The following is a 26,560-nucleotide window of genomic DNA, read 5'->3' as shown; positions in this document are numbered from 1 at the left end:
GAAAATAATTTTCTTTCAGTTTTGACAATAAAACTCCCAAGTTGTCTTTGGACATCGCACAAAAAAAAAGGTTCCAAAGTGTAAACGCATCATTTAAGTGATGCCATCTAGCAACATACATCACACATCAGTATGCAACTCAGCTATCATGTATTGTGAGGAATAAGAACATAAGAAATAGGTGCAGGAGTAGGCCATTTGGCCCCTCAAGCCTACCCCGCCATTCAATAAGATCATGGCTGATCTGCCCCAGGCCTCAACTCTTTTGTGCCAGCTCCTCATAGCCCTCAACAACTCCCCAACATTTCAAAAATCTATCTACCTTCTCTTTAAATACTTTGTGATCTAACCTCCACAACTATCTGAGGTAGGGAATTCCAGACATTCACTACCCTCAAGAGGAGAAATTCTTTCACATCCCAGTTTTAAGTGAGTGACCCTTTATTCTGTAACTATGTCCCCTAGTTCAAGATTCCCCCAAGAAACATAGAACCATAGAACACTACAGCACAGAAAACAGGCCATTCGGCCCTTCTGGTCTGTGCCGAAATATTATTCCGCTAATCCCCTTGACCTGCACCCAGTCCATAACCCTCCAGACCTCTCCCATCCATGTATCTATCCAATTTATTCTTAAAACTTAAGAGTGAGCCCGCATTTACCACGTAGGATGGCAGCTCGTTCCACACTCTCACTACTCTCTGAGTGAAGAAACATCTTCTCAATATCTACCCAGTCAAACTCCCTCAGAATCTTGTACATTTCAGTAAGATCACCCCTCATTTTTCTAAACTCTAATGAATAAAGGCCCAACCTGTTTAACCGTTCTTGATAGGTCAACCCCATCATCCCAGGAATCAGCCTGGTGAATCTCTTCTGAACTGCCTCCAACGCCAGTATATCGTTTCTTAAATACTGAGACCAAAACTGTACACAGGACTCCAGGTGCAGCCTCACCAACACCCTGTACAGTTGTAACAGGACTTCTAGCAATATAGGCCAAAATTCCATTTGCCTAGAATTGGTATCATTGATGTGAAGCAAACATTAAATTCTGGTGGTTGAAGGTTTATGAGCTAACGAGAGTAGCACATGTGGTAGCTACTGCGAAACAAAAACAAAGCCAACAGCAAAACAAAATATTCTGTTTGTCATTGACAATATATAAGTATGAAGACCCAGTTCCATTATTTCCCACCCCAAGCAATTTAAGAGGCCCTCCATTATGTCTAGGAATATATCACTTTGTGTTCAAAATACTGTTTGTACTTCTACTTTAAATATGTGCTGTATTCAAGCAGAGCTGGGTCCTTTTCCTTTTGTTCATGATGAAGCATTTCCTGTAAGCTGTTGTTTGTGCTCTTCTAGATCAGCCAAGACGGGTCTCACATCCATAATAAACAAAAACTGAACTGTCACAGGAGTGTTTATTCTCTAATTTCCTCATTCCAACATATTTGCATGCTGCTTTATGCCCAGATGCTAAAAGATAAATCTTCAGTTCACTCACCTGTTCATTTAATAGTGTTATTATATCTGCAACATCAGACTTCTGAAGATTCTCTTGCCCAATGATTTCAAAACTTGGAGGATCATCTGGATATTGTTCTACATATGTGAATTGGATGGTTGCTTCAACAGCTATTAAAAGACAATTATTGGATTTAATATTCAATAGCTTACAGTATCTACAGGTATTACAAACAAGCACAAATTCAGGTTTAAAATAAAGCGTATCTGTATATAAGCTGTAATTATTGTAAAACTTCTTAGCTTAATACAAGCATGATTTGAAGGATCAGTGAAAAGCAGCTTCAGTCTCACACTTAAACTAAACATGAGCCATGTAAAACCATTACTTCAGGAATCATTGCTGTCCAATTAAAAACAGAGGTCAAAGTTGAGATACACTTAGCTTAGTGCAGAAATTGGCAATAAACTCAAGGGAATTCCACCATAAGAGGCCATTTTGCCTGTGCCAGCTCCCTATTGGAGCCACATACTCCATTCCCATTTCTTGTGACTTTCAATACATTTCTAATAATTTTTTTTATATACCTACTCCTTAAATGTTGAGCAAGTTGGCTTCAATATAATGGCATAACTATGCAATTAAATATTTATTTAAAAATCCTATCAGGAGGCTCAACAATTTAAAAAGAGACCAGTGTTAAATATTGACAACTAGACAAAGGACGCACCCAAGACTACAGAATAAGTTAGTTCTTTAGTTTCTAAACAAGTGACAACTAGACAAAGGACGCACCCAAGACTACAGAATAAGTTAGTTCTTTAGTTTCTAAACAAGTGACAACTAGACAAAGGACGCACCCAAGACTACAGAGTAAGTTAGTTCTTTAGTTTCTAAACAAGATCAGTCATGTTCACTTCCACAGACTAAAAGTTTGGATGAGTGAAGCAACATTGTAGTCAATATTGAAAATGAAATATTGTTTGTGCAACAGGTCTCCCTCGGCATATTCAGTGAGTTGTAAGATAAGCCATTTTACAACAATAGAGCTATGGGATCCCATTCTCTCAGTTTCTTCACCTCCGTCGCATCTGTTCTGATGATGCCACTTTCAAAAACAGTTCCTCTGACATGTCTTCCTTCTTCCTTGACTGAGGTTTTCCTGGTTGACAGGGCCCTCAACCGTGCCGACCTATCTCCCATGCATCCGCCCTCACAGAACCATGATAGGGTCCCCCTTGTCCTCACTTATCACCCCACCAGCCTCCGCATTCAAAGGTTCATCCTCCGCCATTTCCGCCAACTCCAGCATGATGCCACCACCAAACACATCTTCCCTTCACCCCTCCTGGCGGCATTCCGCAGGGATCGTTCCCTCCGGGACACCCTGGTCCATTCCTCCATCACCCCCTACACCTCAACCCCCTCCCACAGCACCTTCCCATGCAACCGCAGAAGGTGCAACACCTGCCCCTTTACTTCCCCTCTCCTCACCGTCCAAGGGCCCAAACACTCCTTTAAAGTGAAGCAGCATTTCACTTGCACTTGCCTTAATTTAGTCTACTGCATTCGCTGCTCCCAATATGGTTTCCTCTACATTGGAGAGACCAAACGCAGACTGGGTGACCGCTTTGCGGAACACCATCGGTCTGTCCGCAAGTATGACCCAGACCTCCCTGTTGCTTGCCATTTCAACACTCCACCCTGCTCTCATGCCTGTCCTTGGCTTGCTGCATTGTTCCAGTGAAGCTCAACGCAAACTGGAGGAACAGCACCTCATCTTCCAACTAGGCACTTTACAGCTTGCCAGACTGAATATTGAGTTCAACAATTTTAGATCATGAACTCTCTCCTCCATCCCCACCCCCTTTCCGATCCCCCCTTTTTTCCAATAATTTATATGGATTTTTCTTTTCCCACCTATTTCCATTATTTTTAAATGTATTTCCATCCATTGTTTTATCTCTGCTTTTTAGCCTATTTCGATCCCTTCCCCCCCACCCCACCCCCGCTAGGGTTCACATTCCTTAGATAATATCACCAGCTTCAACAACTCTGTCCTTTTGTCTATGACATCTCTTGGTTATCTCCACCTATTACTGGCCCTCGATCCAGCTCTACCTGTCCCACCCACCCCTTAAACCAGCTTATTTTCACCTCTTTTCTATTTTTCCTTAGTTCTGTTGAACAGTCATACGGACTCGAAATGTTAACTGTGTTCCTCTCCGCAGATGCTGTCAGACCCGATGAGTTTTTCCAGGTATTTTTGTTTTTGTTTTGGATTCCCAGCATCCGAAGTTTTTTGTTTTTATTTTAGGATAGTAATGCCCAATCTGGAAAAACAGGCTAGCAAAACTTCTGACATGTCCATTCCTATGGTGCAAGCTGCCATCTAGAGGTTTGGGGAAAGAACTGTCAATTGGGACAATGAAAAGCTCTTTCAAAAAGCCCACAGACATCACATCAGGGTTGAACTCCTTTTGTGCTGCAAAGTTCTGTGATTTTGCTGGACAAGATAAATCCAAGAGCTCAAAAATATGTGCAATGCTTTATGACAGTAGTGTTCAGTAACTTCTGACAAAGGATATAATCCCAATTCACTGCAAATCAAAAGTGATGGGCAAATGGATACCACATGCCTCAGTGGCATGCAGTATAAGAGCCTAGCAAGAGAGACAATAAACAAACAAATGTTGTTAGAATTATCAATATTATACTAAAAGAAACATACCCAAGCTCTGGTGTGAGAAAAGCTCAGGCTCTTCTTGTGATTTACGAGCACTATATGCTTGAAATTTATCTTGTTAGTCTTTTTCTCCAAATATTGTTCCTCACCTAAAACTTGGCACACCACACAAGACCTTACCTGAGGGTGTTTTTAATGTAGAAAAAGGTGGGAGGGGAAGATACTGGTTCAACTGATCTATCCACTGTGCAGTCCCTCCCCATAATGCTGCATCATCATCATTATCATGCACTTAACCAGAGCCTTGTTCCCAATGAACTTTATAAGTTAAAACCTGATACTGAACCATGTAAGGAGATATTAGAGCAGATGCCTAAAGTTTGGTAAAAGTGGTAGGTTTTAGGAAGCATCTTAAAAGGAGGAAAAAGAGACAGATGCACATGGGGGGAATTCTACAGTTTACGGCCTAGACAGGTGAAGGCATGGCCGCCAGTGGTGAAGCAATTAAAACTTAGGATACTCAAGAAGCCAGAATTAGAAGAGCACAGTTATCTCAAGGGTCATGTAGCTGGAGATTACAGAGATAGGCAGGGGTGAAGTCATGGAGAGATTTGAAAACAAGGATAAGAATTTTAAAATCGAGGCATTGCTGAATTGGGAGCCAATGTAGGTCAGCGAGTATAGGGGCAATGGGTGAAAACGATTTAGTTTGAGTGAGGACATGGGCAACAGAGTTTTAGATGACCTCAAGATTGATTAAGCAGCGACATTTTCCCCAAAATATCCTGAATGGGAAAATACATGGCTGTATTCAGAAAAGGTTAATACGCAAATGTTTAAGAGTGTATCATGATGGTAAAAACTATACTTACTATATGCCAACTTAATTTAACAAAAGGTGCATGGCTGTGTACTGTACATCTATTTTCTACCAATAACTACATTACTGTTACAGTTCTTTAAGCAATCATGTGATCCTCTAATCAAATCAATTAAAACTCCTTTCAGTATTTTTTTTAAAAAAGCTATTTAACAATTTGGTTGGCAATTTTAAATCAAAATTCTCTGCTACTTACATTAGGAAGAAAAAGTATTTAATATCATTGCAAGAAGCGAGTTCTCATCTGCAACACAGGTATTTCTTAATCCTGGTTATGTGCTATTTAAAATTTTGTACTTTTATTCAATTCACTACACTTCCCAATCAGCTACAGCAATTATGGTACCAATAATATTCAAAGAATCAAACAAAACGTGTTTGATTTTAAAATTGCTGCTACTTATGCTACATTCTAAGAACATATTACAATGGCCCAGATTTTGCTGGGGCAGGGCATCTCAGTGCATTGTTAGACATGTTCGTGCACATCCAGGTTTTGAAGTATTTTGTACACAATTTTTTTTGAAAGTGGATCTAGGAACTTGGTGAACAACAGTTCAACCCAAATCTCATTAACCAATAAAATGAAAGGATTAAGAAATAAACAGAGGAAGGACTGAGGAGAGTGAATTTAATGTCAAATTAGGTATAAAAAGGGAAAGTGAGGGAGGAAGAGAAAAATGTAAATAGCTTAAAGGAATCTTCAACAGCAATTCATAATTTGAAGGAATGATACTGCATACTTTTAATCATTTACTTTCTGGGCAAATGGGATTGACTGACAGTTGCTAACAACCATTACATTGTTAGAAGGGTACTAATTATTTGAGATTACTAGGCTTAAAATAAGTTGTAATGGGCAAATAATGTGCAAATTCAGGAACTTCACAAAAACTGCTGGGAGGTTTGCATGAGATACGATTTTTATGTAGCTAACACTGGAGAAGCACAAATCAACCAGCAATTAGTTGTAATGCCTGGCCATTTGATCATTAATAAGGAGAGCATTATTCTAACATTCTAAGCAAATTTTGGGTGGGAGGTGTAATCAAGGTACATGTGGGAGTCAGCAGATACTGGGCAATAGATAATCCCCAGAAACGAAGATCGAGAAGTCGAGGAAGGGAAGAGTCAGATATGGACCATGTGGAGGCGAGGGGATCATAGAATGGTAACAGCTCTCTACAAGAACAATTTGACTAGATCCACTGCCCCCCCACCCCATCCTTTCCCTGGGGAAGTGTGGAAATTGGATGTAGAATTGATGAAAATTTCCAGTTCAGAACAAGAGCAGGAAACAGCACCAACATACGATATACTTGTATCATCATCATCTATATATGAGGTGAGGGCAGGGACCCATGTAGGACCGGAACAATGAATGTTACACATATCCCATACAGACTTCCATTCCTATTTTTTGGAGCAAGTGAGTAGAGTCAAAGGAGAAGTTGTTCAATATGGGGCTGTTAGCATACTCAACATTTTTCAGAAAATGCTGCCTAATCATGGAATTCGCATCTAAGAGTAGACTTTTAAATTAAAATAAGGATGAATAGAATCAGGCTTGAATGGCATTTAGGCCAAATATTAGGGAACCATCACTTGAACCTGAAAATTTGTTCAGCTGTAGAAGACCCTTCTGGGGTTGAAAGAAGGGAAAGTCAAGGCCCAAGGTTGAAGCTGTTCCTCTGCTGCAGTAGGGAATCTCAGCGTGATCCTGTTCTAGGAATAGAAAATCATCCATTCATCTGCTTCTGCTGCATCACCCTTCTTCCCCTCATTTCTACCTACTTTGAATTCACATCTTTCTCTGTTTCTGACCCATCTCCCCTTATGTGTTCTGCAAGTTCATCCTGTCCATGGGATCCACCTCCTGGTACATAATCAAATTCCCACAAAACTGCTGAGCATCTTCCCTCCCATCCTGACCCCCACTCTAGCTGATATTGTAAAACGTTCCCATCTTTTTTGGCATTGTTCCGTTACTTTTCAAAATTGCTATCCCCACCTCTTCAAGTCGCCACCCAAGACTAAACGGCAAGCTCGCCAACTGTGGTGCAGTATTTGTCCTCATCCTTCTTGACCTCTCTCCAGGATTCGACGTGGTCAATCACACCATCTTCTTTCAAAGCCTCTTTTCTGTTGTCCAGGTCAATAAGGCAGCCCTCGTTTGATTCCCTTCACCCATCTGACCGAAGTCACAGCCTCCCCAGCAATGACGTCGCATCCTTCCCCTGCAACAGCACCCCTGAAGTTTCCCAAGGTTCCTTGGCTGCCTCCTCATCATGCTGCACCTTGTTGTCCCATTTGGCCATGCTAAGTTTCCAACCCCACATTCCCTCTGTCACAAAGACCACTCATTTCAACCATGTAGTGGCACCCATCTGTGCTGCTGGCTATCTGTTGGGAAACAATATCCATTCCTCCAGCTTAGACTATTCCAATGCTCCGCAATCATATCATCCAGAAGTCTCCTGCCTGTATCTCATCTGACACTAAGTTCCACTCACCCATTACCCCTTTGTGACTTACATTGACCTGGGTCCCCGAATGCATGATTTTAAAAAAAAAGTTGAATAATATCTAATTAAAAATGGAACAAATATTGTAACAGATCAGAAAATACAGTAAGGAATATATCATAATATACAGTAATGTCATCAGTCCAACCCAACCACTGAAGGAGACCCAACTGCTCCAGGAGCTATGTAATAGAGATTGTCTTAGGTTAATAGTGTGAAATTTTGCACATTTACTTTGGGTGGGGCAAGGAGAAAGTGTTTTGTATGTTTATTCTGAACCCTCAAAAGTTTTAAATTCTGTATAGTCCATCACACAGCAAATTGTCTGAAGTTGATTGAAACAATGGCCTCAAAAAATCCAAATGGATACTTTCCAGCGCTTTTCCATACTGAATTACAGAATCTCACAGTGCAGAAGAGGCCCTTCCACCCATCGAGTTTGCAAATATGGAATCAGTAACATAACGCACAACCAATCAAGCTTTCTATTTTAAACTTATATGGAATTAAATGAAATCCAGTACAATACTCAATAAAGCAATATTTAACCAAATTTATGCACTTACTTTCTTCATTTTCACCAGTGTCAGATGTTACTGTGATAGTGAAACTTGTAGGATTCTCCAACACCACTGGAAAAAAAACTAAATATTAGAGAAATAGTCTGGACTAATATAAACTCCTTCAAGTAAAATATACTAATACACCAAAAAAAGCACAGTTTATACACATTTCTCTTTTCCCCATAACGTAGTATTAGCATTCTTTTATTCCTTTTGGTTTTCCCTCTGTTAGCATAAAGCTACAGTTCACATAATAATTCCAGCTGGCTGGAGAATCAGGAATCAAATCTGCACTTTAGTAAATCTCCTGTTATACTGCACAACATGACAGAGGATGCGATATTTTATAACACCGTTAAGTCCTGCCATCAACTGCAAAGGTGTCAGACATTACACATGCACACTCAGCCCACACTGTGGTTGCCGGTGCAATGCACAACTGTCTCCGAGGCCTTTCTGGTTAGCAGGAGTGACAGTGATTTTGAAATGTTTAAGAGGGGTCATTTGTGGAGCTGTCTTTAGACCCAGTGTCATCTTTCCTGCTTTATAAAAGGTTGTGTTTATTTGAAAAAGTGAACAAGCTGAACATGTGCAGGGATTTCCTACAAAGCCAGGTTAGCTCAGTTGGTAAATAATAAATAATTACAATAAAGTGTAAAGAGCAGGGATACTAGACTAATTAATTGATAATTTGAATAAAATACAATAGCGATGGCAGGACAGGTGTTGTGTTGCTGCTGCAACATGTGGGTGCTGATGGACACCAAGGTGATCCAGGACGAACACATCTGTACCAGGTGTTTGTAGCTTGAGGAACTTCAGATCCAAGTTAAGGAGCTGGAGTCCGAGCTGCAGGCATTGCGCCACATCAGGGAGGGGGAAAGTTTCTTGGACACTTTGCTCCAAGAGGCATGTCACCCCTCATATTGGATAATTCAAATTTGGTCTGTGATCAGGGACAGGAGGGTGTGACTGCAGGCGAAGCAGATAAGGGGACCCTGGGGGGTAGCTTCTGAGGAGGCTCGGCCCCTGCAACTGTCCAACAATTATGAGGTTCTTGCAGCTGTGTGGACGAGAGCAGGGACTGCAGGGAGGATGAGTGAACTGACCACGGCACCGTGGTACAGGGAGCCATTCAACTGGGGGGAGGAAATAAGAATGTAGTAGTCATAGTGGACAGTATAATTAGGGTGACAGATAATGTTCTCTGCAGCCATGAGCGTGAGTCCCGAAGGCTGTGTTGCCTGTCTGATGCCAGGATTAAGGACATCTCCTCAGGGCTGGAGTGGGAGGGGAGGGATCCAGTTGTCATTGTCCACGTCGGTACCAACGACATTGATAGGGCTAGAAAGGAGGTTCTGCTGAAAGAATTTGAACAGTTAGGTGCTAAATTAAAAAGCAGAACCTCCAAGGTAATAATCTCAGGATTACTACCTGAGCCACGGGGAAACTGGCATGGGGTAAATAAAGTCAAGGAGTTAAATGCGTGACTCAAAGATTGGTGTGGGAGGAATGGGTTTCAGTTCATGGGGTACTGGTACCAGTACTGGGGTAGAAGGGAGCTGTTCCAGTGGGACAGGCTTCACTTGAACTGTGCTGGGACCAGTGTCCAGGTAACTAGGGCTGTAGAGAGGGCTTTAAACTAAATGGGAGAGGAGGAGGAGGAGAGGGTTCTGGAAAAGGGATACGTAGGCTTACAAAGCAAAAGGACATGGCAGCCTTGCAGGGCAGTTATTTAGGTAATGATACCCAGAGGAAGGGGCAGAGTGTACAAACATAAACAAAAGCAGCAAATAAGGTCAAAGGGGGGAAAAATGGTAAAGAGTCAAAATTAATGACTTTTTACTTAAATGCACGTAATAAAATAAATGAATTAATGGCACAAATAGAGGTTAATGAGTATGATCTTATTATCAATATGGAGTCATGGTTACAAGGGGATCAAAGCTGGGAACTAAATATTCAGGGGTATGTGACTTTTCGAAAGGACAGGCAGGAAGGAAAGGATGGTGGGGTAGCTTTGTTAGTACGAGATGGAATAAGCACGATAGCAAGAAAAGGATCTTGGATCTGAAGATGTAGAATCCATATGGGTGGAGGTAAGAAATAACAAGGTGAAGGCGACACTGGTGGGAGTAGTCTATAGGCCTCCCGAACAGTAGCTATATTGTAGGACAGAGAATAAATCAGGAGATAATGAGGGCATGCAAAAAATATGAAAAAATATCTACCAGTCGCTCCCAGTCATCATGTATTCACTACTGGGATAAATATTTAAAAAACAGTATTGCTTTATTTAATAATTTCCAAACCTTTACCTTAAATAAAACATCTCATCATAAATAAAACTCCAAAGTGAGGTACTTCATAATCAAATTTGAACACTAAAGATATATTATTAGAATATATAGTTACTCAGCAAACACATTCAAATTCTTCCACGAAAGTTAAACTACTATTTCCAGCAATTCACTGGACAGTTTTCCTCAATTTTGGCACAATGGCTGCTCTGAGTAGTTGCAATTATTTTCCATATAACTGTCTCCTTTACAACAAAAACAGTTAAAGACACCAACTTGCAAAAAAAAAAAGCATAATTCAGTAACAGAAAGCAGAGCTGCACTTAAAAACATCTCCCACTTTAAACAGTCACAGGCTCTGGTACTGACACTGCATCTGCGTATTTGCAGGAAGTGCCCCCCACAGTGTTGTGGCAAAAATAAATGCAAACATTTTCTAACAAACCATCTTATGTTGCTGGGCCAGTAATCCAAATTTCACCACAGCAGTTTGAAAACAAAAGTTGCTATCAGTAAAAGTGTCTCTCTTTGTCGCAAGAGCCTAAATGGTTCACTAATGTCCTTTAGGAAAAGAAACTGATGTTCCTATCCCATCTGACCTATAGGTGACTCCAGTTCCACACCAGTGGGGGTGACTCTTAACTAACTGGGCAAGCCACTCAATTCAAAGCACCAGTGCAACTAAAGATGGACAATAAAATATGGTCTTGCCAGTAACACCCCCATCCGTGAATAAATATAAAATGATTTACGAACACAACAAATTCTCTTTTCACTACAAGATTTTGGATTTTTTTTTAAACTTGTATTCATGTTTCTGAAAAAGAAATGAATTTGTTTATTTATAATCAACTATCTTTACAAGCCTATGCATTTAAATCTTTACCATGATTTTTCAAAGCTCAGTATTCATAGGAATAGGAAAATAATAGCAAAGTGTAAGTAGATTTACAGGGTTAGCAGGAGGCTGTTAATGGAGTTTCTCTGCATTGATAGCAATGAAATGAGCTGGGAAATAAAAGTACCATGAAGGATGAGGCTGGGGTGTCAAAAAATGGGAATTGATTTACTGGATAACTCTTGGAGCCTGATTGTAGTAAGGGATTCCTAGGTTTTGGAAAGGGGCAGGCTGCCAAGGTCTGACTGCAGCATGGGAAAGGTTATCTAGAAGCATTAGGCAAAGGCGCCAGGATCTTTCTACTTGTGGGAAAGGCAGTGATCTAGTTAGACCGAGAAGGGAGGGTCTTGAGAATAGGCAGCACTGAAGTATGGGATCTCCTTGGTTATTAGTACCCACCCCTATCTTGGGCACTGGGGGGACAAGGAGACACAGCACGCACCATCCTGACTAGGAAATATATCGCCATTCTTTCAGTCGCTGGGTCAAAATCCTGGAGCTCCCTTGCTAATAGCACAGTGGATGTGCCTACACCACATGGGCTGCAGCACTTCAAGAAGACAGGTCACCACCATCTTCTCAAGGACTATTAGGGATGGGCAATAAATGCTGGCCTAGCCAGCTATTTCCACATCCCATGAACAAATTTTAAAAAGCAGTACTGGAGAGAGGGAGCAAGCCCTGGGAAATGTGGAGTCTCTGTTCATCATTTCCATTCCTGACTAAATTTTTCTTAAGCTTTCATTATATTTGAAACACAGGAATCTGTTGGGGTCCAGTTGAGGCTGCACAATGCAAATATTATGGAGACAGTGATGAGCTGGCTGGATCCATTAAAACGCTTGGCAAGTGAGAAGGATCCATCCAGGGCCACCTCTGGATTTAAACATTAGAAATTAGATGAAACAAATAATAAATAACCTATAAATAATAATAGATATTAAATACATAGGAAGCACTTGAAAAACTCAAGCACAAGCTGGTTTTAAGAGCTGCACCACTTGCATCGTCGACATGCAACTCAAGAGGTGCAAGGATCAGGGCTGGAGTGAGTCATGTGAAGGGAATGAGTCAGAGACAAGAAATGGGGACTCAATTGAATTTAAAAGAAAAAGACCAATGGCATGAAAGTTTTCCATGAAGTGTGCATTAGGTATACACTGTAGATCTCCTTTTGAAATACGAGCTAGAGAGCCAAGTAGAGAGAAATTCACAAAACATTTCTTTATATATTTGAGAGAACCTCTGTGCAAATGGGAGCTAAGGGTCGGCTGCAACAAAAAAATAGCACGAGAGCAATGGAGCAGATAAAACAGCTGGTGGTCCCCCAGAGTGGGACTGGGAGGCAGTGTGAGAGGAGCGGTGATTTTAAAGTGTAAGGAAAACCAGGCCCAACACCAGAGCAGAACCGGGAGGCAGTACGAGAGGAGCAGCAAACTTGGTAAGATTTAAAAAGAGCGGGAGTGGAGAGTTAGAGCAGAGATTTAAAAAGAGTGGGAACTAAAAGTCAGAGCGGAGATTTAAAAATTGCAGGAGCTGAGAGTCAGAGTGGAGATTTAAAAAGAGCGGGAGCTGGACTTGGGGCTGAAAGCAGCGCGCGGACAGAGTGAGAGTTCCAGGGTGACTCAGGGCTGAAAGCAGCGCGAGGATGTCACGATTCAAAAAGTGACGCGACGCAGGGAATGATTAGTAGGGTCAGGTGAGTACTTCTACTTTTTCTACTAATTAAATTGCTGCAGTTCATTAGCTTAAACAAAATAAGGTGAGGACTTTGGACTGTAGTGGGAGTGTTTGGAGTGGAATAAAGCCCCTAGCATAATTAGTATTCTTTAAAGGGAGTAACTAATGAGCTTAACCTAAAAGGTAAGTCACGGCAGCTGAGGTCACATCCGTGATATGCTCCTCCTGCGCTATGTGGGAAAATCATGGACACTTCCAGTGTCTCCGTCGACCATGCGAGCAGGAAGTGCGTCCAGCTGGAGGTACTGGTTAACCACATTTCGGAGCTTGAGCTGCAGGTAGATTCACTGTGGAGCATCCCCAATGCTAAGATTATCGTGGACAGGATGTTCAGTGAGGTGGTCACACCGCAGGTAAAGACTGAAAGGGCAGTAAGGAGATGGGTGACCACCAAGCAGAGTAGAGGAAGGCAGGTAGTACAGGAGTCCCCTGTGGTCGTCCCCCTTCTCTAACAGATATACTGTTTTGGATACTGTTGGGGGAGATGACTTCTCAGGAGAAAGCAACAGGAGCCAAGTCCATGGCACCACGGGTGGCTCTGCAGCACAAGAGGGGAGGAAGAAGAGTGGCAGGGCTATAGTGATAGTGGATTCAATAGGAAGGGGAACAGACAGGTATTTCTGCGGCTGCAAAAGAGACCCCAGGATGGTATGTTGCCTCCCTGGTGCCAGGGTCAAGGATGTCTCGGTGAGGCTGCAGGGCATTCGGACGGGGGAGGATGAACAGCCAGTGGTCTTGGTGCTTATTGGTACCAATAACATAGCTAAAAAAGGGTTGAGGTCCTACAAGCTGAATATAAGGAGTTAGGACGTAAATTAAAAAGTAGGACCTCAAAGGTAGTAATCTCAGGATTACTACCAGTACCACGTGCTAGCGAGAGTAGAAATACAGGATACATCAGATAAATACGTGGCTGAAGAAATGGTGTAGGGGGGAGGGATTCAGATTCCTGGGACATTGGGACCAGTTCTGGGGAAGGTGGGACCAGTACAAACAGGACAGGCTGCATCTGGGCAGGACCTGGACCAATGTCCTTGGGGGTGGTGGGGAGGTGGTGTTTGCTAGCGCGGTCGGGGAGGGCTTAAACTAGAATGGCAGGGGGTTGGGAACCTGAGCAGGGAAACAAGGTTAGAAACCAAAGACAGAAAAGTAAGAAACAAAAGTGGAAGGCAGAAAAAACAAGGGCGAAAAACCAATGGGGTCATAGTGCAAAATAAAGCTAAGATGACTAACAAGGTTGAAAAGACAAGTCTAAAGGCATTGTATCTTAATCTGCGGAGCATTCGCAATAAGGTAGATGAATTAACAGCACAAATAGATATAAACGGTTATGATATAGTTGTAATTACAGAGACATGGCTGCAGGGTGACCAAGGATGGGAACTAAACATCCAGGGGTATTCAATATTTAGGAAGGACAGGTAAATAGGGAAAGGAGGTGGGGTAGCATTGTTAGTAAAGGAGGAAATCAATGCAATAGTGAGGAAGGATATTGGCTGGGAAAATCATGATGTGGAATCTGTTTGGATGGAGATAAGAAACACCAAGCGGCAGAAAATGTTTGTGGGGGTTGTCTATAGGCCCCAAAACAGTAATGCAGATGTAAGGGAAGGCATTCAGCAGGAAATTAGAGATGCGTGCAATAAGGGTACAACTGTAATCATGGGTGATTTTAAACCACATATAGATTGGACAAACCAAATTAGCAATAATACTGTGGAGGAGAATTTCCTGGACATGATGGTGTCCTGTGTACATGATGGTTTTTTAGACCAATACGTTGGGGAACCAACTAGAGAGCAGGCTATTCTAGACTGGGTATTGTGCAATGAGAAAGGATTAATTAACAATCTTGTGCAGGGTCCCTTGGGGTAGAGCAACAATAAAATGTTAGAATTTTTCATTAGGATGGAGAGCGAAGAAGTTGAATCCGAAACTAGGGTCCTGAATCTAAATAAAGGGAACTACGAGGGTATGAGACGCGAGTTGGCAATGATGGATTGGAGAACCTTACTAAAGGGGTTGACAGCGGATAGGCAATGCTAATATTTAAAGAACGTATGCATGAATTACAACAATTATTCATTCCTATCTGGCACGAAAATAAAACAGGAAAGGTGGCTCAACCATGGCTTACAAAAGAAATTAGGGATAGTATTAGATCCAAAGAGGAGACATAAAATTGCCAGAAAAAGCAGCAAGCCTGAGGATTGAGAGCAGTCTAGAATTCAGCAAAAATGGACAAAAAGATTGATCAAGGGGAAAATGGAGCATGAGAATAAACTTGCATGGAACATAAAAACTGACTGTAAAAGCTTCTATAAATATGAAGAGAAAAAGATTAGCAAAGACAAATGTAGGTCCCTTTCAATCAGAAACAGGGGAAATTATAATGGGGAATGAAGAATTGGCAGAAGAATTGAACACATATTTTGGTTCTGTCTTCACAAAAGGGGACACAAATAATTTGCCAGAAATGTTAGGTCTAGTGAGAGGGAGGAATTGAAGAAAACCAGTATCAGTAAAAATAAATAGTGCTAGGGAAATTAATGGGGTTAAAGGCCGAAAAATCCCCAGGGTCTGATAATGTACATCCTAGAGTACAAAAGGAAGTGGCCCGAGAAATATTGGATGCATTGGTGGTCATCTTGCGAAATTCTATAGACTCTGGAGCAGTTCCTACAGATTGGAGGGGGGGCAAATGTAACCTCACTATTTAAAAAAGGGAGAGAAAACCAGAGAATTACAGACCAGTTAGCCTAACATCAGTAGTGGGGAAAATGCTAGAGTCTATTATAAAAGACGTGGTAACAGAACACTTGGAAAGCATTAACAGGATTAGACAAAGTCAGCATGGGTTTATGAAAGGGAAATCATGCTTAACTAATCTACTGGAGTTTTTTGAGGATGTAACTAGTAGAATAGAAAAGGGAGAACCAGTGGATGTGGTGTATTTGGATTTCAAGGAGGCTTTTGATTCGGTCCCACATAAGAGGCTAGTGGACAAAATAAAAGCACATGGGATTGGGGGTAATATACTGGCATGGATTGAGAATTGGTTGACAGACCAGAAACAGAGTGTGGGAATGAATGGGTCTTTTTCGGGTGGCAGGCAGTGACTAGTGGTGTACCACAGGGATCAATGCTTGGGCCCCAGCTATTCACAATATATATATATATGTATATGTGACTTGGATGAAGAAACCAAATGCAATATTTCCAAGTTTGCTGACAACACTAAACTGGGCAGGGTTAAGTTGTGAGGAGGATGCAAGGAGGCTTCAAGGCGATTTAGACAAGTTGTGTGTGTGGGCAAACACATGGCAGATGCAGTATAACATGGATAAATGTAAAGTTATATGCTTTGGTTTGAAAAACAGAAAGGCAAAGTGTTATTTAAATGGTGATATATTGGGAAATGTGGATGTACAAAGTGATCTGGGTGTCTTTTTAAAAAATATTCATTCATGGGATGTGGACTTCACTGGCTGGGCCAGCATTTATTGCCCATTCCTAGTTGCCCTTGGGAAGGTGGTGGTGAGCTGCCTTCTTGAACCGCTGCAGACTATGTGGTATGGGTACACCCACAGTGCTGTTAGGAAGGGAGCTCCAGGATTTTGACCCAGCGACAGTGAAGGAACGGCAATATATTTCCAAGTCAGGATGGTGGGTGACTTGCAGGGGAACTTAAAGATCATAGTGTTCCCATCAATCTGCTGCCCTTGTCCTTCTAGATGTTAGTGGTTGTGAGTTTGGAAGGCGATGTCGAAGGAGCCTTGGTGAATTCCTGAAGTGCATCTTGTAGCTGGCACACACTGCTGCTGCTGCTGCTGCGCGTCAGTGGTGGAGGAAGTGAATGTTTGTGCATGTGATGCCAATCAAGCGGGCTGCTTTGTTCTGGATGGTGTCAAGTTTCTTGAGTGTTGTGGGTGCTGCAGTCATCCAGGCAAGCAGGGGATATTCCATCACACTCCTGACTTGTGCCTTGTAGATGGTGGACAGACTTTGGGGAGTCAGATGGTGAGTTACTCGTCGCACAATTCCTAGTCTTTGACCTGCTATTGTAGCCACAGTATTTATATGGTTAGTCCAGTTCAGTTTCTGGTCAATGGCAACCCCCAGGATGTTGATAGTGGGGGATTCAGTGATGATAATTCCATTGAACATCAAGGGGCGATGGTTGGATTCTCTCTTGTTGGAGATGGTCACTGCCTGACACTTGTGTGGTGCGAATGTTACTTGCCACTTGTCAGGTCAAGCCTGGATATTGTCCAGGTCTTGCTGCATTTGGACATGGACTGCTTTAGTATCTGAGGAGTCACGAATGGTGCTGAACATTGTGCAATCATCAGTGAACATCCCCACTTCTGATCTTATGATGGAAGGTCATTGATGAAGCAGCTAAAGATGGTTGGGCTGAGGACACTACCCTGAGGAACTCCTGCAATGATGTCCTGGAGCTGAGATGACTGACCTCCAACAACGACAACCATCTTCTTTTGTGCTCAGGAGTTCAGCTCTTTTGTCCATTTTTTAACCAAGGCTGTAAAAAGGTCAGGAGCTGAATGGCCCTGGCAGAACCCAAACTGGGCATCAGTGAGCAGGTTATTGTTAAGCAAGTGTCGCTTGACAGCACTGTTGATGACCCCTTCCATTATTTTACTGATGATCGAGAGTAGACTGATGGGCAGTAATTGGCCAGGTTGGATTTGGCCTGCTTTTTGTGTACAGGACATACCTGGGCAATTTTGCACATTGCTGGCTAGATGCCAGTATTGTAGCTGTACTGGAACAGCTTAGCCAGGGACACGGCAAGTTCTGGAGCACAAGTCTTCAGTACTTTTGCTGGAATACTGTCAGGGCCCATAGCCTTTGCACTATCCAGTGCCTTCAGCCGTTTCACATGGAGTGAATCGAATTGGCTGATGACTGGCATCTGTGACGCTGGGGACCTCCGGAGGCGGCCGAGATGGATCATCCACTCCTTGTACACCAGTCAATGAAAGTAAATAGGCAGGTGCAGCAAGCAATTAGGAAGACAAATGGTATGCTGACCTTCATTGCAAGAGGATTTAAGTTCAGAAGTAGGGATGTCTTACTGCAGTTATACAGGGCCTTGGTGAGACCACACCTGGAGTGTCGCGTGCAGTTTTGGTCTCCCTACCTAAGAAAGGATATACTTGCCATAGGGAGTGCAGCGAAGGTTCACGAGGCCAAAACTGGGGATGACAGGACTGTCATATGAGGAGAGATTGGTTCGACTGGGCCTGTATTCACTACAGTTTAGAAGGATGAGAGGCGATCTGATTGAAACGTATAAAATTCTAACATGGTTAGAATGACTGGATGCAGGGAGGATGTTTCCCCTGGTTGGGAAGGTTAGAACCAGGGGCCACAGTCTCAGGGTACGGGGCAGGCCATTTAGGACTGAGATGAGGAAAAATGATAGAGTAGTAATAGTGGGGGATTTCAACTTCCCCAACATTAACTCGGTTAGTCATAGTGTGATAGGTTTAGAGGGAGAGGAATTCTTAAAACGCATCCAGGAGAGCTTTTTAAGCCAGTACGTAGAAGGTCCTACAAGAGACGGGGCGGTCCTGGACTTAATTTTAAAAAATGAAGCCAGGCAAGTGGTAGAGGTATCAGTGGGGGAGCATTTTGCAGATAGTGATCATAACTCCATTAGATTCAAGGTTGTTATGGGAAAGGATAAGGATGGGCCAGAAATCAGAGTTCTAAATTGGGGGAAGGCCGATTTTAATAAGGTTAGATATGATTTGGCCAGAGCGGGCTGGGAGCAGCTACTTTTAGGTAAATCTGCATCAGAGAAGTGGGACTCATCCAAGAAGGAAATAGGGAGAGTACAGGGCCAACATATTCCAGTAAAGACAAAGGGTGGGATCAACAAATCCAGGGAACCCTGGATGTCGAGGGATATACAGGATTGGATAAATAGAAAAAGGGAGGCTTATGGCAGATACTGAGGACTCAAAACAGCGGAATCCTCAGAGGAGTATAGGATGTGTAGGGGGGAAAACTTAAAAAGGAAATTAGGAGAGCAAAAGGACATGAAAATACATTGGCAGGTTAAATAAAGGAAAATCCAAAGTTATTTTACAAGTGCATTAAGAGTAAGAGGTTAACTAGGCAAAGAGTAGGTCCCATTAAGGACCATAGTGGAAATTTGTGTGTGGAGGGCTCGAAATGAATACTTTGTGTCGGTGCTCACAAGTGAGAGGGACGATGTGGGCATGGAAGTCAGACAGAAAGACTGTGACATAATTGAAGAAATTAGCAGAGAAAGGGAGGAGGTTCTAAGTGATCTGGCAGGCTTAAAAGTGGGTAAATCTCCAGGCCCGGATGAAATGTATCCCAGGCTGTTGAGTGAGGCAAGGGAGGAGATAGCAGGGGCGCTGCCAATAATTTTCAAAACCTCTCTGGCCACAGGAGAGCTGCCAGTGGACTGGAGGACAGCCAATGTGGTACCGTCATTCAAGAAGGGAGGAAGGGATAAACGAGGGAACTACAAGCCAGTCGTCAGTGGTGGGGAAACTATTGGAAGCAATTCTGAGGGACAGAATTAATCTACACTTGGAGAGGCAGGGATTAATCAAGGACAGTCAGCATGGTTTTGTTAAGGGGAGAACAATTTGATTGAATTTTTCGAAGAGGTGACCAGGTGTGTAGATGAGGGCAATGCATTTGATGAAGTCTACTTGGACTTCAGCAAGGCTTTTGATAAGGTCCTGCATGGAAGACTGATAACGAAGGTAAGAGCCCATGGAATCCAAGGCAATTTGGCAAATTGGATTCAGAATTGGCTGAGTTGCAGGAAACAGAGGGTGATGGTCAAGGGGTGTTTTTGTGACTGGATGCCTGTGTCCAGTGGGGTTCCACAGGGATCGGTGTTGGGTCCCTTGCTGTTTGTGGTATATATAAACAATTTAGACTTGAATGTAGGAGGGTTGATCAGTAAGTTTACAGATGACACGAAAATTGGTGGGGTGGTAAATAGTGAGGAGGATGGCCTTAGATTACAGGAGGATATAGACGGGCTGGTCAGATGGGCTGATCAGTGGTAAACGAAATTTAATCCAGATAAGTGTGAGGTGATGGCACTTGGGCAGGACAAACAAGGTACGGGAATACACGATGAACGGTAGGACCCTGGGAAGTACCGAGGATCAGAGGGACCTTGGTGTTCATGTCTATCGGTCCCTTAAGGTAGCGGGACAGGTAGATAAGGTGCTTAAGAAGGCATATGGGATACTTGCCTTTATTAGCCGAGGCATAGAATATAAGAGCAGGGAGGTTATGCTGGAACTGTATAAAACGATGGTTAGGCCACAGCTAAAGTATTGTGTGCAGTTCTGGAATCCGCATTATAGGAAGGATGTGATTGCACTAGAGAGTGCGCAGGGGAGATTTACCAGGATGTTTCCTGGGCTGGAGAGTTTTAGTTATGAAGAGAGATTGGATAGACTGGGGTTATTTTCCCTAGAGCAGAGGAGATTGAGGGGGGACATGATTGAGGTGTATAAAATTATGAGGGGCATAGATAGGGTAGACAGGAAGGAACTTTTCCCCTTGGCGGAGGGATCAATAACCAGGGGGCATAGATTTAAGGTAAGGGGTAGGAGGTTTAGAGGGGATGTGAGGAAGAATTTTTCACCCAGAGGGTGGTGGGAATCTGGAACTCACTGCCTGAAAGGGTGGTAGAGGCAGAAACCCTCATAACATTTAAGAAGTATTTGGATGTGCACTTGCGAAGCCATGGCATACAAGGTTAAGGGCCTAGTGCAAGAAAATTCGATTAGAATAGTTAGGTACTTGTTGACCGGTGCAGACTCGATGGGCCGAAGGGCCTTTTTCTGTGCTGTAGACCTCTATGACTAATTTCTTCACTCAGAGGGTGGTCAACCTGTGGAATTCTCTGCCACAGAAGGCTGTGGAGGCCAGGTCACTGAGTATATTCAAGAAAGAAATTGATAATTTTTTGCATATGAGAGAAAGCAGGAATATGGTGTTGAGTTAGAGGATCAGCCATGATCATATTGAATGGCGGAGCAGCCTCGAAGGGCCAAATGACCTACTCCTGCACCTAGTTTCTATGTTTCTAACATTTAAATGTACACATGCAATCATTTCATTTAAATTTGTTATCTGAAGCCTCAGTCCAGTTCCTGAAGCAGACTAATTTTATCTCCTCTCCCAAATGACAATCATACCTACTGATTACTTGCATTCCTAATAGAACAATCCAAGCCACTTCCAATGATGCTGCAGTTTTAATAACTCAACAGCACAACTAGCAGGCAATAATAGCTTTTACAATACCTTCAGATCAGCAAAGATGCTGAACTCAAGAGAAACAAAAAAATATTTATTTCAAATGATGCTCCTAATGCAAAATAAAGCATTTTATGCAAGGGCAAGATTTAGTGAAGGAAATAACAAGAGAGAATAAAGTAGTCATCAGGACGTAATTGGAGGGGACCAGAGCAAACTTAGCATGAGGCAGTATTAGAAGCAGATACAAGGACAAATGGAGGTCCTGTGACTCAGTAAGTAGCGCCTGTTCCTGAAGTAGAACCTCTGGGTTCAAATCCTGCTGCAGGACTTGCTAGCCAGGGAAGGAGCATTCATGACACGGCAAAACAGATTGATAGTAAACCTGCTAATTCTTCCAACACACCTATGACAGTAAAAGCGGGAGAGATTCCCGGTCAGCCATGCTAGGAGCATGGCTACTTGTCTCTCTCTAACAGACAGGGATGCTTATGATTCCTTGCGGACGATGGTTAAGTAGACGGCCAAGAGCAGATCCTGGCCTAGAATGAGAAAAGGTAGCGACAAAGACCAACGAGGGGACAGCAAAATGTTTACTGAGATGTTTCGTCTGTAGTTTTTTTTTTATCTCGGGGCTGCATTCTGCCCACTCCTTTTCTTGTTCCGGACCAGAACATTCAGTAATGCCTTATTCAATGCTTCAGCACTCCACATGCCTTACATGTACGTGTGTACATGTGCAACACATCTATAAAACAACATCCGCACGTCATTACTGTAAGGGTTAATCTTTGAGTGCTACAATTTCAATACAGCTGTTCCCAAATAAAGAGAGCACCAAGGGGTCATGAATTCCTTCATCCCTGGGTGGCTTTGAGAAGACAAGAAAGCTAAAAGTGCCCCTTGTCAAGAATGTCTATGCCACTCTTTGGTTGCAGATTGAGATCACAGCAGTTCCCACCCGGCCACACCTCCAGCGCCGGTCCCTGCCCAGCCCCACTCTCACATGTCCGGATTAGGCCCTGGAGCTGAACTGGAGACAGACCTGCCGGCCGGGTGGCGGGGGGAGGTCAAAGATCGGCTCCCACTCCTCCTTGGCTGAAGCCCGCCGGCCAGGAGCCCGGCCCACAGGCCTCTCACCTGTGAACGAGTCCGGGTAAATGGATTCCAGCGCCTCCAGCTCGTTGTGCTGCTCCTCGATGTAATCGGTCATCTTGAGCGGCTGAGAAGCGCCATGGAGAGAAACCCGGACACCTACCGAGAGCCGGCTCTGCGCACGCGCAGTGTTCCTCGCGCCGCGCGGCCGCTTCCACCAGAGCCTACACCGGTTTGCGCAGGCGCAGAAGGCCGGCACGCCCTGTTGTCCGCAGAATTACTGACTGAATCAAAGATGGCGTGGATCACGACAGAGTCCTCCCTGCCCAGCACAAAGTTAGCTCGGAGGACTCAAAGGGAAAGCGTCTCTTGACAGCGCGTCTTCGTTGATGTTGTGGGGCTGCGTGTGCTGCCAACGCCGTGCAGGCGCAGTTCGACTGTTTTCTCATTTACGTCATTGAGACCGGTGGAGTAGGCAGCGGCCAGGAGCAAAGATGGCGCTGCTCACATTGTCACAGCTTAGCAGCAGCGTCCTTTTAGCGTGCACCAGGAGCAGAATAGTCCCAAAAGTGGTGCAATAGTTCCAAATGCATTATACGGAGAAAATGCTTAATAACGATATGAATATGTTATGTATTCCACTGTGTCTCCGTTTATTTCAGTCTCGAACGGGGAAACAATGAAACGGTAGGCAATCTCCCTGTAGATAAAAGCAAAATACTGCGGATGCTGGAAATCTGAAACAAAAACAGAAAATGCTGGAAAAACTCAGCAGGTCTGACAGCATCTGTGGAGAGAAAGACAGAATTAACGTTTCGAGTCCGTATGACTCATGGCTGGTGGAAGAAGAGTCATCGGGACTGGAAACCTTAACTCTTTTTTTCCTCTCCACAGATGCTGTTAGACCTGCTGAGAATTTCCCTATGGATCCCATTTCTGTTTACAATTTATTTTTCAGCTTCTTAGTCCTTGTCTGCAAATAACTTTTTATTCTTTCCCTTTAAGCTGTGTCTCTTGAAGTGGCTGAGGAGGAGCTAATGAGGACCCCCACAAATACTGATCTCACGGAATTATATCTTACAGAAAATGTCCCAGACACCACCATCCCTGGGTGTGTCCTGTCCCACCAGAGACAGACCCAGCAGAGATGGTGGCTCAGTGAGATACAGTCAGGAGGGAGTTGCCCTGGGAGTCCTCAACATCAACTCCAGCCCCCATGTAGTCTCGTGGCATTAGGTCAAACATGGGCAAGAAAACCTCCTGCTAATTACCACGTACTGCCCTCAGCTGATGAATCAATGCTCCTCCATGTTGAACACCACTTGGAGGAAGCACTGAGGGTGGCAAGGTCGCAGAATGTACTCTGGGCGCAGGACTTGAATGTCCATCACCAAGAGTGGCTCAGTAGCCCCACTACTGTCTGAGCTGGCCGAGTCAGAAAACACATAGCTGCTAGACTGGATCTGCAGCAGGTGGTGAGGGAACCAACAAGGGAAAAACATACTTGACCTCATCCTCACCAACCTGCCTACTGCAGATGCATCTGTCCATGACAGTATGAGTAGGAATGACCACTGCACAGTACTTCTGGAGGTGAAGTCCTGCCTTCACATTGAGGATACCCTCCAATGTGTTGTGTGGCACTACCACTGTGCTAAATGGGATAGATTTCGAACAGATCTAGCAACTCAAGAATGGGCATCCATGAGATGCTGTGGGCCATCAGCAGCAGCAGAATTGTACTCAAACACAATCTGTGACCTCACGGCCTGGAATATCCACATTCTACCATTACCATCAAGCCAGGGGATCAACCCTGGCTCAATGAAGAGTGCAGGAGGGCATGCCAGGAGAAGCATCAGGCACACCTAAAAATGAGGTGTCAACCTGGTGAAGCTACAACACAGGACTACTTGCATGCCAAACAACATAAGAAGCAAGTAATAGAGCTAAGCAATTCTACAACCAACGTATCAGGTCTAAGCTCTGCAGTCCTGCCACTTCCAGTCAGAATGGTAATGGACAATTTAAAAACTCACTGGGGGAGAAGACTCCATAAATATCCCTGTCCTCAATGATGGGGGAGCCCAGCACGTCAGTGCAAAAGATAAGGCTGAAGCATCTGCTACAATCTTCAGCCAGAAGTGCCGTGCCAATAATCCATCTCGGCCTCCTCCAGAGGTTTCCAGCATCACAGATGCCGGTCTTCAGCCAATTCAATTCACTCCACGTGATGTAAAGAAATGGCTGAAGGTACTGGATACTGCAAAGGCTATGGGCCCTGACAATATTCTGGCAATAGTACTGAAGACTTGCGTTCCAGAACTTGCCACGGCCCTAGCCAAGCTGTTCCAGTACAGCTACAACACTAGCATCTACCCGGCTATGTGGAAAATTGCCCAGGTAAGTCCTGGCAATTCCAACCTGGCAAATTACCTCACCATCAATCTACTCTTGATCTTCAGTAAAGTAATGGCATGAGTCATCAACAGTGCTATCAAGCATCATTTGGTTAGCAATAACCTGCTCACTGACGCTCAGTTTGGGTACCGCCAGGGCCACTCAGCTCCTGACCTCATTACAGCCTTGGTTCAAACATGGACAAAAGAGCTGAAATCCCGAGGTGATAGTGACTGCCCTTGTCATCAAGGCCACATTTGACCAAGTGTGGCATCAAGGAGCCCTAGCAAAAGTCATTGGGAATCATGGGGAAAACTCTCCACTGGTTGGAGTCATACCTAGCACAAACGAAGATGGTTGTGGTTGTTGGAGGTCAATCATCTCAGCTCCAGAACATCACTGCAGGAGTTCGTCAGGGTAGTGTCACGGATAATGTCCCAGACACCACCATCACCATCCCTGGGTGTGCCCAGACCCAGCAGAGGTGGTGGCTCAGTGAGATACAGTCGGGAGGGAGTTGCCCTGGGAGTCCTCAACATCAACTCCAGCCCCCATGTAGTTTCATGGCATCAGGTCAAACATAGGCAAGAAAACCTCATGTCCACACTGTCAACAAAGATCTGACTACACTTATCATAATCCCATTTTCCAGCACTTGGCCCATAGCCCTAGAGGCTATGGCAACGCAAGTGAATGTCAAAATACTTCTTACAAGAGTTTCTGACTCAACCACTCTTTCAGGCAGTGAGTTCCAGACTCCCACCACCCTCTGGGTGAAAAACTTTCTCCTCAACTCCCCTCTTAGCCTGCTACCTCTTACCTTAAATCTATGCCCCCTGGTTATTGGCCCCACTTCTAATGCAAAAAGTTTTTTCCTATCCACCCTATCTATGCCCCTCATAATCTTATACGCCTCTGTCAGGTCACCCCTCAACCTTCACTGCTCCAAGGAAAACAACCCCAGCCTATCCAATCTTTACTCATAGCTCAGACCCTCCAGCCCACACAGCATCCTGGTAAATCTCCTCTGCACCCTCTTCAGTGCAATCGCATCCTTCCTATAATGTGGTGACCAGAACTGTACGCAGTACTCCAGCTGTAGCCTAACCAGCATTTTATACAGTTCTGGCATAACCTCCCTGCTCTTGTATTCTATGCCTCGGCTAATAAAGGCAAGTATCCCATGTGCCTTCTTAACCACCTTATCTACCTGTCCTGCTACCTTCAGGGATCTATGGATATGCACGCCAAGGCCCCTCAGATCTTCAGTACTTTCCAGGGTCCTAGCATTCATAGTGTGGTCCCTTGCCTTGTTAGCCCTCCCCAAGTGCATTACCTCACACTTTTCCGGGTTGAATTCCATTTGCCACTGCTCTGCCCACCTGACCAGTCCATTGATATCCTCCTGCAGTTTATGGCTATCCTCCTCACTATTTACCACTCTGCCAATTTTCGTGTCATCCGTAAACTCCTTGATCACACCCCCTACATTTAAGTCCAAATCATTTACGCACACCAAAAACTGCAAGGGCCCCAGCACTGAGCCCTGTGGGACTCCACTGGAAACAGACTTCCAGTCACAGAACCATCACCTTCTGCTTCCTGCCTCTCAGCCAATTTTGGATCCAACGTGCCACTTTGCCTTGGATCCCATGGGCTCTTACTTTCTTGACCAGCCTGCCATAAGGGACCTTATCAAAAGCCTTGCTAAAG

General features: G+C 43.9%; 1 protein-coding gene across 2 annotated transcripts in view; it reads right to left on the bottom strand.

The window, feature by feature from the left end:
- rwdd1 (RWD domain containing 1) overlaps positions 1-22,709 on the bottom strand; it is a 39,930-nt gene extending 17,221 nt beyond the window's left edge. The window contains exons 1-3 of one of the 2 annotated variants that reach the window (XM_078542240.1): positions 22,493-22,702; positions 8,129-8,194; positions 1,511-1,641 (exon numbers count right to left, since the gene is read on the bottom strand). In XM_078542240.1, the coding sequence (XP_078398366.1) occupies positions 1,511-1,641; positions 8,129-8,194; positions 22,493-22,565 (270 nt within the window). In that variant the 5' untranslated portion in view covers positions 22,566-22,702. Of the gene's footprint in view, positions 1-1,510; positions 1,642-8,128; positions 8,195-22,492 lie in introns of both variants that reach the window. The other variant, XM_078542239.1, reaches the window with a different exon arrangement.
- Between the last annotated feature and the right edge of the window lie 3,851 nt (positions 22,710-26,560).

Source organism: Cetorhinus maximus, chromosome 5, assembly GCF_964194155.1.
Source record: "Cetorhinus maximus chromosome 5, sCetMax3.hap1.1, whole genome shotgun sequence".
NCBI lineage: Eukaryota > Metazoa > Chordata > Chondrichthyes > Lamniformes > Cetorhinidae > Cetorhinus > Cetorhinus maximus.
Note: the sequence above shows the minus strand (reverse complement) of the source record. Positions and strands in the feature narration are given on the sequence as shown.